Source organism: Sturnira hondurensis, unplaced genomic scaffold (assembly GCF_014824575.4).
Source record: "Sturnira hondurensis isolate 20B ecotype Veracruz unplaced genomic scaffold, ASM1482457v3 Scaffold0021143, whole genome shotgun sequence".
NCBI lineage: Eukaryota > Metazoa > Chordata > Mammalia > Chiroptera > Phyllostomidae > Sturnira > Sturnira hondurensis.
In genome coordinates this window covers 7351454-7365923 of record NW_028093774.1, presented here as the reverse complement: position 1 = coordinate 7365923, position 14470 = coordinate 7351454, and the positions used below count along the sequence as shown (strand labels likewise).

At 53.9% G+C, this 14470-nt stretch overlaps 1 protein-coding gene across 3 annotated transcripts in view; it reads left to right on the top strand.

Annotated features, from left to right (window-relative positions):
• The window catches only part of SLC24A4 (solute carrier family 24 member 4), a 133116-nt gene extending 119720 nt beyond the window's left edge, over positions 1-13396 (top strand). For 2 of the 3 annotated variants that reach the window (XM_037031318.1, XM_037031316.1), the window contains exons 14-17: positions 4229-4343; positions 7970-8082; positions 8505-8570; positions 9909-13396. In XM_037031318.1, coding sequence (XP_036887213.1) covers positions 4229-4343; positions 7970-8082; positions 8505-8570; positions 9909-10061 — 447 coding nt within the window. In that variant the 3' untranslated portion in view covers positions 10062-13396. Of the gene's footprint in view, positions 1-4228; positions 4344-7969; positions 8083-8504; positions 8571-8824; positions 8891-9908 lie in introns of all 3 variants that reach the window. The other variant, XM_037031317.1, reaches the window with a different exon arrangement.
• The last annotated feature ends 1074 nt before the right edge of the window (positions 13397-14470 follow it).

The following is a 14470-nucleotide window of genomic DNA, read 5'->3' as shown; positions in this document are numbered from 1 at the left end:
CTGCAACCCAGGCTTGTGCCCAGACTGGGAATCGAACCAGTGCCCCTTTGGTTCACAGGCCTGCACTCAATCCACTGAGCCACACCAGCTGGGGCCTGTTATTTTTTCAAACAAGTTTTCAAATTCTTGCTCTTTCTCTTCTTTTTCTGGTACCCCTATGATGTGAATGGTGGACCTCTTGAAGTTGTCCCAGAGGCTGTTTTTACTATCCTCATTTTTTCGGATTCATTCTTTTTCCTCCTTGTTCTGATTGGCTGTTTTTTGGGTCCCTATGTTTCAAATCATTGATTTGATTCTCAGCTTCATCCACTCTACTATTGTTTTCCTATAAACTGTTCTTTTCAATTAGAGTATTCTTCATTTCTGACTGGATCTGTTCTTGCTGCTAAAGGTCCTCACTAAGTTCCTTGAGCATCCTGATAACCAGTGTTTTGAACTCTGCATTTGATAGATTGTTTATCTCCATTTCGTTTAACTGTTTTTCTGGAGTTTTGACCTGTTCTTTCATTTGGGCCATGTTTGTCTCTTCATTTTGACAGCTTCCCTGTGTTTGTTTCTGTGTATTAGGTAGAGCTGCTATGATGACCCCCTGTCTTGGTAGCGTGGCCTAATATAGTAGGTGTCCTGTAGGGTCCAGTGGCACAGCCTATCACCCAAGCTGGGTACTCGGGATGCACCCTTCGTACACCCTCCTCTTGTAGTTGAGCCTTGGTTGCTGTCAGCAGGTCAATGGGAGGAATTTACCCAGGTTAGTCAGAGGCAAGACTTGGCTGTGACCACTGAATACCAACCTCCACCCTTCGTGGAGGATCAGCTGTGCAGGGGCAGGGTGGTCGTGCTCCAACATGGTCTGTAGCTGTCCAATGGGTGCCCTGGCCCTGAGGTTTCCTGGGTGGTACAGGCCAAGGTCAGCCCCTACCTGTGTTTTGCCCAGGGCACCCTGCCTGAGCTATAAAGCTGTCTGAGATGGCTGCTACTTGTGCTGGGCTTGGAGATTTCCAAGCCGTGAATCTCATCTGGCTGTTGCTAGTACAGAGCCTGGGGCTGACTGAGGCCAGCTTTTGCTTGTTTGAGAGGGTTTAGGAAGTTGTGAAGTGGGAGCCAAGACCAGCCATTCATATGGAAAAGCAGTTTGTGCTTGGGGCTCCAGCAGTTTCTTCCACTGACTCAACCTCTGTTGGTTTTCAGAGCCAGAACTTGTGGGGACTCATGTTCCTGGCACCGGGACCCTGGGCTGGGGGGCCTGGTGTGGGGCTGGGACTCCAAGATATCCCTCCGGAATTTTTATCCACCACACATGGGACCAGCTTGTTCTGCATCTGTGCCCCTCCCACCAGTCTGGATAGATGTGGTTTCAATTCCAGAGTTGTTGGACTTCCATTCCACTTGACTTCTGACAGTTCTGAGTGATGGTGGTTCTGTATTTTAGTTGTGATTTTGATGTGGTTGTGTGAAGAGGTGAGCCGTGTCTGCCTACGCCGCCATCTTACCTTTGATTTTTTTAAATCCAGTGATTTCTCTTAATAAAATGCATTCCCAAAACAACAGTGCAGTAAAAAAAAAAAAGTATTTCATGACATTTGAGTGGGCATGAGAATTAGGGAAGATCATATTAAGGAATGTGTGAATTTTTTTCTTCTCTAGTTACTGAAAATAAAGGTATCATTAAGTCAGTTCTAATTGGCAGTGAGATTGGACATTTAATAACACTCCCACCCCCACTTCCTAAAGCAGAGTCTTCCCACCTGGCCTGGCCAGGAGTCTGAGGCTCTTTTTCCTATGGCTTTGAACTCCAGCCAACCTCAGTGTGGGAGGCGCAGTGGCTTCCGCTACAGAAGGGAGTAGAATGCCACAGGTTAGTCTGGCTTCTACCCGAGAGAAATGTGCCGGCCTCTCGGCCTCGCATTGACTTTCACTTTGCCCTGGTGGGATCTCCAGGAAGCTGTGAAGTCTCAGGTGCCCCCCATACCTCCGCCACTGTTCACACCTCCCACCCCCAAGTCTCGAAGGAGAAGTTCTTGAATGCCTGTGTCAAAAGGGAGAGACATTCGAGGTGGGCCATCCAGTGCAGTACCCTTGTGAGGGGGTGGGAGACCGGGTGCGGTCTCCCTAGCACAGCTGGGGAGACTGAGGACCAAGGAAGACGAAGCATCTGGAAGGGTAGGAGCTCCCAGGGCTGGGGTCCTGGACAAAATGACACTTGGGAAGCACCTCTGCTCCTGAATGATGTGCGTGCACACCCACACACTCCTTCTTCTCACCCCTCTGTCCTTCAAACTCTTGGCCATGTGGTTTAGTGATTTAAGAAAATAGAGGCAGCCCTGGCTGGTGTAGCTCAGTGGATTGAGCGCTGGCCCATGAACCAAAGGATCACAGTTCAATTCCCAGACAGGGCACATGCCTGGGTTTCAGGCCAGTTCCCAGGAGGGGACGCACGAGAGACAACCATACATTGGTATTTTTCTCCTCCTCGCTTTCCTTTCCCCTCTGAAGATAAATAAATAAAATCTTTAAACAAAAAGAAAATAGAGGCATCCCCATGAATAAGAAAATAACCCAGGCTCCTGGTTTTATTATGTCTGGCATCACCCATTGAAAACACGTCAGCCACAGCCTGTGTGTGCTAGCAGCATCTCCGTGGCCCACGTGGATTAAGCACGGGTGGCTCGGCCCTCCTCAGTGTGTGTCTTCCCTCATGCCCAGGGCAGGCCTGCCAGTGTGTGCTCTGCCCTGTGCCCTAAAACATCGGCGTCCCACTGTCCTGGCGATGCTAAGCTGAGCGCTCCCTTCTGGGGCGGGGCCTCTTTAAACACCCCTGCAAAGCTCTGGGGACAGATGTCCATTTTAGTCCAGGTGCTCTGGTTGCCCTTTGGGGCTAAGGTTTTCACTCACAAAGCACTTCATCTGGGGACTCCGATAACCCCCATTTCTCTGCACCCATAGATGGCAAGACTAGTGAGTGAGAGAGAAGGGAAACACACATCAGTGCACATCTTGCACAGGCCAGGCCCTGTTGCCTCCCATTGTCTCACTTTAATTCTCATCCATGAGCCCATTTTACAGATGAGAAAGCAGAGGCTCAGAAGAAAGCCAGTTTGTCTTAAGTCACATGACATTGCTGGGGTTGGAGCCGTCAGCCGAGACAGGAAGGATCCTGAGAGGGGCCCCTCCTCCCACTTTCCAGATGGGGAGCAAGCTCAAACTCAAGGGTGTTTTGTGCGGGGTTGTCCAAATGCCCCTAGAGCTTCCCATCGGGCTGCTGTGCAGGCCCCCAGCCACCTCTCAAGCATCAGACATTTGTCAGAGGAACCTGTGACTGTGCTCAAGACCCTCAACACCAGGAGTCCCTGCCCCACTGGTGACCTTTGTGTCTGCCGGCGTCCTTACTTACCTCTCTGACCCTCCATTTCTCTAGGCAGAAAATGGGCATAATGGTAGTGCCCCCCTCCCCAGTGGGTGGGGAGTAACAGGGCACCTGAGATTGTGAAAGTAAAACACCTGTGCACCTGGTACACAGCAAGCACCCCATAAATGTTACTGATACGCAGTGACATTGTAAGAGCCAAAAGAGAAGGCACCTCAATATCCCACAGTGAGGGATTGGCCGAAATGCTATAGCCATACAATGAAATCCACGCATCAGTTGAAAGCAATGTCGTTGAATATTTGAGATAGAAAGGTAATCATGGTGTTTCATCACACAAAACAAACGTTGCAGAATGTGTGCTGGTAGCATAATCCAATTTCACTTTTTCTGATACAGCAGAAAGGTCAGGGGTGTGTTTTCGGGCAGTGCTTTTCAAACAGGGTTCCCAGGGCAGCAGCCTCAGGGCTCCCACTGCTGGGAACCTGCAAGGGATGCAGTTTCCTGGGCTGCACCCAGACTTCCTGAGGCAGACGCTCTGGAGGCGGGGCCTGGCCATCTGCATTTTAACGAGCCTGCCTGAGGGTCTTCTGTATGTTCACGTGTGAGAACCACCGGCTGACGGGAGTTGGTAGTGCTTGTCTGTGGGTCTTGAGAAGTGGTAGGTGATTTTTAATTTTCACTTTCTCAAGTTTTTAAAACAGTGAATGCGTATTATGCGTGTCATCAAGGGGGAAAAAAAGAACTTCTAAAAGATGTTTTGAAAACAAAACCACATTCCAGATGTTTTCCTTGGCTACAGCAGTGCCACATTCAAGTTCAGTACTCTCAGGATGAGCGGCACCCCCCACCCTCTCTCTGCAGGTGACGATCATCGGGTACACATTCGGGATCCCTGATGTCATCATGGGCATCACTTTCCTGGCGGCAGGCACGAGCGTTCCGGACTGCATGGCCAGCCTAATCGTGGCGCGACAAGGTACACACAGTGTCTCGGCCCGCACAGCCACCCGCGGCAGCATGGTGCAGGCCCCTGCCCCCTGCCCCCTGCCCCAGTCACAGCTCAGGCTCTCACGCCCGGTAGTTAGAAGAAGGAAGCACATGGAGGAAGCTGACGTCCGAAAAGCACATGGCCCAGGTGCCTCCCGTGGGGAGGGCACTACCGGGACAAACTCCTCCAGACCTCAAAGAGCATTTGCTTGCGTGCAGTCGGTATATGAATGAACTTGTTCTGGAAGTCACCAGTGTGAGATTGAAGGGAGCTGAAGCCCAGGCTTCTTGTAGCAAACGAGGTGGTAATGAGAATGTTCTAGTCCCAGGAAGGCAAAGCGGGGGTGCCCTGTACCTCCAACGATGTTCCTGTGCTGCTCAGAGATCTGGAACTTGCACACCATTTCGGTTTGTTCAGTGGTTTTTGTTTGGGGCTTACAGAGTGACCTGGGCTGATCAGCGAGGAGGAAGAAAGGGCTGCAAAGGGCCCACCTTTATTTACTGCGTCTTTTCAGTTGGTGAGACAGCATTCCGGCNGTACCTCCAACGATGTTCCTGTGCTGCTCAGAGATCTGGAACTTGCACACCATTTCAGTTTGTTCAGTGGTTTTTGTTTGGGGCTTACAGAGTGACCTGGGCTGATCAGCGAGGAGGAAGAAAGGGCTGCAAAGGGCCCACCTTTATTTACTGCGTCTTTTCGGTCGGTGAGATAGCATTCTGGCCTGGACTTCTGCAGGTCTTCCTCTGCAGATGAGAGCTGGAAAGGTGGGGGCGGGGGGGGGCGGTGAATAATGGAGTGACAGCTCAGAGGAGACAGGAGAGGAGAGGAGAAGCACTCGGAGAGACAGCTGGCTTTGGAGATAGGGAAAGGAGACATTATTCCGTCGCCGTAGGAGCAAGGGTGGATTGGTTGGGAAAGCACGAGTTGAGGAGAAGGCAAGGTGGGTGTATGTCTGGCGGTAACCTGGAGCTGTGCAAAAGTGGAAATAGGAACGCGTCGGGTAGCAGCTAAGGGGAGTGGAATTCAACAGCATGACCTTTGAGGTGAGTGTATTCATTTTGTGGGGGAAGGGAAATATCTCCCCTTTCTCTCTAAGTTCTTCTGGCCAGTCTAATAATTGAATGACATGAGAGATTAGCAAGGGAGAATAACCAAGTTTATTATGTATATACATATGGGGGTGCCATAAGAATATGGGGGCTCATGGGCCACCTTGAGCTAAGGCGAAGGGGTGTGGGTAGGGGTTTGTGACTTCAAAGGGCGAAAAGGAAATTCACATGGAGGTAAAATGCAAACTTCTGGTGAGCCAATGTTTGCTGGACCTCCTTTAAGGACAGGGCCCAGAGCAACTTGGATGGAGCAGGCTTTGCTAGGCTCCTCCCTGTCTGTCATATTAAACTAAAAGGCAGCAGCTCCGAGGGCCCGTCTGGTGCTCCAGTGGCATGAACATGGGTCAGATTCAGCCATTCCAGCTCCAGTGACACACACATGAGAGGGGACACATCCGTCCAGAGCTTCAGCTGGCTGGTGGGCACGATGGAAGTCAGCAGGCAAGAGACCATGCAGTTTGAGCAACTGGCCTCGGAGTCCAGGCTAGTGGGAGGTGGGGGGACAGAAGAGGGTTGAGGGCTAGGGCGGGAAGGGCGTGGGTGTCCCGGTGCAGTGGAAGTAGGGGCTTTGTAGGGACAAGGGATGACAGGCAGGGTTCTGAGGGAGGACGTCGTCTCAGAGTAGCTACTGTGGAATGTGGAGTGCAGGCTGGGGCAGTGGAGGGCGTGCCTAGTTGTCATAGGGGTGGCACTGGTGTGATCAACAGAACCCAGTGGACAGGGTTAAAGCACAGACAGAATCTTCAGGGCACGGGATCCAGAAACCGCTGCGAGGCGTCAGCTGCGCAGAGCAGGAGCTCCGCATCAAGCTGTCACACGCCGGTGCTGCTCACAGGACTCCCTAAGCGAGGCTGGCAGCTTCGGCGAGACAGAGTTTGTGAGAAACGAAGACTGTCAGGCCCCCCCGCCCAGTTACACTGAATTAATCTGCTTTTAGCAAATCCCCTAAGTGAGCCATGTGCTCCTCTAACTTGGAAGCACTGCCATCCCTCCCTCAAAGATGCAGTGCCTGTGCAGAATGGGAAGCGGGTCACACCTGAGACGCGCTCAGCCTGTCCTCCCAAACCCTTTCCACCTCCCAACCCCTCCTGCTAGTCTGGTGCCTGCCTTTGCGCCAGGGGCAAGTCGCTGGGCAGACAGTTGCTGCACATTCCTGCGTGTTACGTGAGACCGGAAGGCTGCTTTCCTGGTGACACCGCCCTAAGCTGCCCAGGTACTAGCAGTGCAGGCTGGGAGGGGAACTCGAGGCCCTGGAGGAAGGCACGGTGTCCTGGAGGTCAGCTCTGACGGTAGCAGGTGGGAGAGGAGATGGCCTGGACTTACGTCAGCAGGATGAGTCAGTCATCCAGAGGCTTGTCAGAGTTGCCACAAGCTTCTCTGACCACAGCAACTGTGTGGTTGCAGGCATTTGTGCTTCAGGCTTGTTCCTGCCCCATGCCTTTGTACGTGTGCCTGGTGACGACAGTCAGGACAAATTAGGGCTAAGTAGCTGGATTACAGCAGATTTCAGCCAGCCCGAGTCTCGGTAAAAGCTTGTAATCTGATTTCTAATACCCCTCAAGTTGTGACATCCCTCCCATGGAGTGGCCAGCACAGTCCTGGACAGTGGGGCTGGAAGGTGATCACACGGCCCCACCCTCCGATTCTTGTAACCTGGTTGGGGGAAGAGTTCACCCTTCAGAATTCAATGGGACATAAGACCAGATGCCCTGATGAAGGCTAAGGTCATGTGCCACTGCCTGGGCCACAGGTACGCATCATGCCCCAGGGTGAAGGACGCCGGACCACTTGCAAACTGTATGACCTTGGGCACATCTCAAGCCTTAGTTTCATCATCTGCTGCATAAGGACCGTGCCCCCTGCCTTTCAGAGCACCTGGGGGTTCACGGAGGTGGTGCACAGAGTGGGTCTTCAGAGAACATCGGCTGACACCCACTGTGCGGGGCCCCACACTGCATTCCCCGGGCCGCCATGACCAAGTTCCCCAGGCAGGGAGGCACCAATGACAGAGGCCCGTCTCAGACTGGAGGTGGGGAGTCCAAGAGCAAGTTGTCAGCAAGGCTGATTTCTCCTGGGGGCAGACCTGAACCTGTTTCAAGCCTCTGTCCTTGGCTGGTAGAGCACCCTCTTCGTGTCCACGTGACTTTCCCCTGTGCTGTGTCTGAGTGTCCCCCTTTTCTAAGGAAGCCCATCATAATGGATTCAGGCCACCCTAGTGACCTCATTTCGGTTACAACCGCAAAGACCCAAACTCTAAACAAGGTCACCTTCTGAGGTGCTGGGGGTCAGGGCTCCAACATGTGAACCTCAGGGTCACCATTCAGCCCACATCAGGCCCCTCTAGACTCCATGAAGGGAGTAGGTTACTTAGGCCTCGGAAAGGGGGTTTAGAAATGTCGAGTCTGAGGAAGGAATTTCTGCCTGAGCAACAGCAGTTAAGGGAAAGGACAGGGATTTCCAGTGACCTGCTCCTAGTGAGTGACACGTGTCAACTGTCCCCTCCAGGCCTTGGCGACATGGCGGTCTCTAACACCATAGGAAGCAACGTGTTTGACATCCTCGTGGGACTCGGCATACCGTGGGGTCTGCAGACCATGGTCATCAGTTACGGATCCACAGTAAGTTCCGTGCTGAGTTCCTCCGTGAGCGAGACCGACGCCAGGCGCGTGCATTCTACGGGAATGGTGTCGGTGTCGGCCCTGTCCCAGCCAAGGGGTCTGGGGGCCTTGCGCCCGCTTCTCCTTGGCACCCACTTTGCAGGGAGGCTCCCAGAGCAGCCTGAGGGGTGCCTGCAGGGGGAAGGCCCTGTTGCCCAGCACTCGTAAGTGCTCCTGCCCCGAGTCTCAGCCCCCTAGCATGACCGTCCCCTCCCGGGCCTTTTCCCCAGAGAAGTGCCGGGAGACTCGGCCCACAGTTAGCTAATCGTCCACAGCCACGTGCTCACCTTGAGCAGCACCTGTGCTTCCGGATGGGGGAGGGCGGGTGCGGACCCCGGAAGGCCTAGTGGTTCCCAGACTCAGGTGTGTGTTTGTTGTTGCAGGTGAAGATCAACAGCCGGGGCCTGGTCTACTCCGTGGTGCTGCTGCTGGGCTCCGTGGCGCTCACCGTGAGTGCTGGCGCTCCCAAAGAAGAAGCCCCACCCAGACTCCATTTCACCCAATTCTGCCCNCCCTAGCATGACCGTCCCCTCCCGGGCCTTTTCCCCAGAGAAGTGCCGGGAGACTCGGCCCACAGTTAGCTAATCGTCCACAGCCACGTGCTCACCTTGAGCAGCACCTGTGCTTCCGGATGGGGGAGGGCGGGTGCGGACCCCGGAAGGCCTAGTGGTTCCCAGACTCAGGTGTGTGTTTGTTGTTGCAGGTGAAGATCAATAGCCGGGGCCTGGTCTACTCCGTGGTGCTGCTGCTGGGCTCCGTGGCGCTCACCGTGAGTGCTGGCGCTCCCAAAGCAGAAGCCCCACCCAGACTCCATTTCACCCAATTCTGCCCAGTCACTCACCTGTCCCCCCACCTTCCCCGCCCCCTGCAGTGAGGGACAAAGCTGAGGAAACATGTCAGTTCAGATACCCTCAGAATGTCGGCCCCCACCACTGCACTGTTCCCTGAATGGCTGAAAGGCCCCCGGAGGATGAGAACGACTTCCTTTCTCCTTGCTGCCCAGTCGTCCCCTCTCACTGGGAGACCTGCCCATCTGAGCTGGCAGATGGACGCAGCGGTCAGGCCTCGGGCCTGGCACGTGGTGAAACGCAGGCCTCCGTACTCCCTGTGCCCAGGACTCTGCCCAACCCTTTACCTCTGCTGACAGTCCTTACAAACACCTGATGACATACCTTTCCCATTGTATGGAAGATTCAAGGCGTGGGGGTTGAACAACTTGTCCACGGTCACGTGATCTCAATTGCTCCGATGCGGCGACTGGGAGCCCGCCCCTGGGGAGCCCCGATTCAGGGATAAGAGAGAAGGCGGCGGAGGGAAGTGTTGTGGGAGGGTCTGGGAAGAATTTAGAATGAGATCGTGCTCCCGCCTGTCTCTCCACACACACGCACACGTAGAAAACGGTGGTGCAAGCTGAAGTTTGCCAGACTGTGGGCCAGCAGGAGCCTTGGAAGTTTTGCTGGAGAGGGCTGAGGGCACCAAGTTCCGAGGCAAAGGGGAGCACTCAGTGAAAGACCCTAGTTGTCCCTAGAGGAGGCTGGGCTGGGGCGGGCCGTTCCCTGAGGGCAGCTGGTGTGTGTCCCCGTCCTCGCCCTGCCATCAGACAAGTCAGTAGCCTGCAGGGCTCGTGCCCATCAGACTGAGGATGTTTGATGGCAGCGCCCCTCTACTCTCACCCCCGTGTTGGAGGAAGTTTGGGGTTCGTGGTCTGTGTGTCGTCTTCCAGGGAAAAGGCCTCTGGTGCTTCCTTCTCTGCCCCCAGCCTGATCCTCACACTGTCTCCCCGCCAGGTGCTCGGCATCCACCTGAACAAGTGGAAGCTGGACCGCAAGCTGGGCGTCTACGTGCTGGTCCTCTACGCCGTGTTCCTGTGCTTCTCCATCATGATCGAGTTTAACGTCTTCACCTTCGTCAACTTGCCCATGTGCCAGGAAGACGACTAAAGCTGAGCTGCTGCCCCGCGGGGAGCTGTCCCGGACACCCTGGCACTAGTGTCCCCCCTTTATCTCCCCTCCTACTATGAGCCTCCTGCAGCGGTGGCCACCGTCCCTTCTTTCATACACTGGAAGGAAGAGCCATCGTGTTCTCTGGCCATGGGCCAGGCTGCTGGGCATCCTCCTCCTCCATGGAGTCCTGCCCCTCAAAAGGCAAGATTCGGGGGCCGCTATTTGAGCAGCTTCACAGACCCCCGAGCTGCCGGTCCCGGGGATGTGGCATGTGTCTCGGCTCTCTTTGGTCGGAAGGGCTTTTGCGTGCAGCTTGTCCTTCTGTGCCGCAGCAGCGTCCTCAGGAGAAAACGGTCGGTGCGAGTCGGCACAGGGGTGCTGTCTCCTCTGGGCCCAAGGGGTGAGTTCCTCAGGCGCCATGCTGCAGAGACCTCCGACCTCTGCTGGGGCGGCGCTCACGGTTTGGAAGGGGCAGGGCCTCGACCTGCTTGGGGTGTGGAGCCGTGGCATCCCCGCCCTTTTTCTGGGAAAACTGGAAGAACGGAAACAGTTTTTCAGTTTTTTTTATAGCAGAAGAGAGAAAACAAGAATATTCCTCTCATTTTTATTGATGCATTCAGAGAATGAGCAATGAAATATTAAAAATAAAATGTCATATAGATCATCATACTTGAAAAAGATCATTCCATCTAAAAGGACCCTGGGGGGACCCAAAAAGGTGACACTCGGGGACCATGGACCCTCTGTGTGTCATGTCTCACAGACACCAAGACATTGGTCTGGAAGTCAGGGAGGAGTCAGAGACCAGTGTCTCGATGGGTGCTAACTCAGAGACACAGTGGAGATCGTGGTTTGCAGCCACGCACTCCAGACCTTCCGCGTGACGCGGCACACCGTCACTTTGGGTTTGTCGTTTCTTTGCTAATGCGCTACTCGCAAAACCATCCGGTTGAAAGGCCCAGTTGTTTATGCGCCCAGCAGATTTCATAGCCTGATGAACTGGCGTGCGCATGCCAGGTCAGTGGCCAGGAGGGAGATTTCCCGAACCACGGAGAACTGCTCCCCAGTTCACGGGGACCGTAACTTGGAATTTTTAGAGCTCGGTTTCTTGAACCTTAGTGTTTGCTACACAGGAAAGGCCAAGGATGGGAGGCCCATTCACAAATAGAAAAATATTCACAGCTTTCAACTGCTTCTTAGCTCTCAAACATATATATATATATACATTAAAAAGATTTACGGACACAAACCAGTTGCGGTTTCTGGAAAGAAAGCACAATTAATTTTATATAGAGGTATTTTTATTTTTTTAATGTTTCTATTGCAAAAGTCGATCGGTTTCGATGCACTTTTCACACGGACCCGCTTTGCACAGAAGGCTCCGTGGGAATTGCCCGTGATGGTGTGAGGAAAGAGGGTGTTCGGCCATTCACCGAGAACCAGTGTCTGGTGATGAGTTGAAATCCGACAGCTGGTTCCTTCCTGAGACATAGGGGTTGTGACCCGAGGTGGGACTTGTGGCCTGCTCTTTAGAGCCACCTGAACTTGGGAAGGGGGCAGTGTTCGAACTTTAAGTTAGCGAGAACTCCCTTACCGGGCTTTGGTCCTGGGTTTCCGTCAGTGTTCGTAGCTACGCCGCATGCAGGCCTCTCTCTTTGTTGCTCTACCTAGACAGGGGGCTTGGTGGTCTTCAAATTGAGGACAAGGGTGATTTTCCTATGAATTTAGCTAAGCGGGAGGCCAGGGAGTCTGTAGGTTGTCGTTGGAAACCTACAGATGATGCAAGGGGTTTCTGAGTGACACTCTGTTCTCTACTAGCTGGCTTGGTGCCCCCTCCAACCCCCACCGCTGCCCCAACACCCCACCCACCAGCAAGTAGCAAAGTGGGTTGGCCATTTTTGGGCAGGGGGCGATTGGTATGGGTGTGTTTTTGTATTTGTGGTTGGTTCTTATTTGAGTTCAAACTTCACCAGATATTTCACTGACTCCTGGGTGCCCCAGCTCATATCCTAATATCTATCGCATCCAATGTCTTTACCTTCTTCCTGGTAAAGACCAAAAAATATTTCTAGCTGCAAGGCGCAGGCCACGTGGCCCCGGTGATGATGTCCCTGCCTGTGTCACTTGGCTGAACCCTGTGTAATCGTCAGAGAACACAGTCTGATTACCAGCCTCTTCCTCAGCAGAATCCTTCTGAGACTAAAAAATAACATTTTTCATATGTAGAGCACTCTTGGTTAACTCTCTTTTGACCTTAATGTGCCAAGGTGACGTCCTTAAAAAAATTAGGCATTTATTGTGCTTAGGAAACTATATATACACTGTAGGTGAGAAAATCTTTTAAAAATATTTTTCATTACAAGTTTAAAAAACTGCTTGATTAATTAGGACTTCATTTTTAAATAATGCTTTTATCACTAGGCAGGAATACTTCCTTTATTTTATCCCCAAAGCTAATTAGCATGGGGTAATTACACTGCGACAAAAATAGGCAATTATTATTTTAAAAATAATAAATGTAGCTCTTGTCATTGGGGGCAGAAGAGAAAAATGAACTATTGTACGCAGATAGAAAATGTCTACAGAAGTAGGAGCTGGGGGTTCCTTTCGATTTCCGGTTGAGAACTCGTCCTTGCCAGCCCGAGCAGGATCCGGCTGCAGCTGTGTGGGGTCTTGAGAACCTGGCCCTGGAGGAAGGTTCTGGGTCAGCTGCAGTGACAGACCGATAGTCCAGGGCACCGGGGGCAGGTCAGACTCATCCCACCCTTCCTGTACCCGCCATCAACTGGCCTCTGCTTCCGGTCCGACCGTGTATGTACATCTTGCTGCACTTGCCAGCTCCTGAACCCCCCACCACCTGTGAGGGCTGCTTCTTGCTTCTGCAGGGCAGTCCGCTGCCTTTACAGACCCAAGCAGCTGATGAGGCCCTAACCCTCCCAGAGTCAGACCAAGTGGGGCGTGCATACCACCCTGGAGCAGCCCTGCGAACCCCGACCAGAGACACCCGCTCCTGGGCTGCCCCTCTTCCCTTTGGGGAAGGATGTGGAAGCCTCAGAGCAGCAGCACACACCCTGCACTCGGAACTCTGGAGTCACACGCAGGCTGGGAGCCGAAGGGGCCTGGGCCCTTCTTTCCTCCCAGTGTTTCTCCTCCCTGAAACTAGGGCTCCTCCCTGTCCTTGAGGTGGGGTGGACTGAGGGGAGATGGACTGGGAGAGGGAGCGTCCCTCCCCTTCGTCCCCAGGTATGGAATGGACCCCTGGGGTTAGGAGGCAGGGGCAGGGTGGGGTCTGCAGGCAAGCAGCAGAGCCCCCCAGGACACAGGGCAGGCACTTTGGGCTGGGGTTGGTCTCTCCCCGCCCACCCCGCCTCTCCTTCCCTGTTGCCCCGATCTTCCCTGGCTGGAGAAGACTGCTGGGCTGTGGAGGTGGCAGCCTCGGGCAGATGCTCAGTGCTGGAATGCCCAAAGCACTTCCTGCCTAGAGGGGAATCTTCACAGGATATAAATATCCCCAGGTCCCTCTAATCCCCTCCAACGTGATTTCCATGGGAGTCTTCCTCCCCTTCACTGAGGCAGTGAGCAGATGCGTCCAGGGCACCTGAGACGGGCCCAGGTCTCAGCAGCCTCATTGCCACGTCTTGCCCATAGAAACTTCCAGGCATTTCTGAAAATGCTCTCTGGGCCGTTCTTGGGTGGCAGAAAGTCATCATCCCTCACCCCAACTCCAAAGCCCTGCTCCCTGGCCCTTCCCTCCCTCCTTCTGCGGACCACCCAGAGCAAGCCAGCGGCTGGGTGCCCCACCAGGTGTGAGCACTTGCCGTCTGGCTTTGCACTCTGTGCTGAGCGTGTGAGCCCCGCCTGGCTCCCTCGGGGCTTCTCAAAGCTCGGAGAAGGGGCCCCTGCAGCAGTGGGTAAACCCCTCTCATGTCAGTCGCATGGGTGACAGAACAGGAGGGTCTTTCCATGGGTCCAGCCCGCAGGCAAAGGACACGGGTGGGACACAGGTTCTGTTGAGCACCTGGGGCGTGGCCTCTTGCCAGCCCGGCTTGGGTGGGGCCCCTTGGCTGTGCAGTAGAGAAAGCTCCCCATAGGGTACCATCTGTAGGGGCACAGATTTTTAAAAGCCATGTAGATGGTTGCATTTGCTTCTTAAGAAGGAAAACTACACTGGGGCCCTGGTTTTGCACTTCACTTCCGGCCCGGTGGCCAAGAGAAGAAGGCCCACAGAGCTGCCCAGCCTCGAGGGAACTGGTACCTGAGTGGAATTGGGGCGATTTTTTTCTGTCACAACAGGGAGGCCAGATGAGTGGTCTTAGGGCTTTGCCGTTCTGTGGGGATTTAAAGAATTCTAGCTCTTCGTGACTAATGACTCCCGGCTCCATTCGTCAGCAGGGTCCTCCACGCAC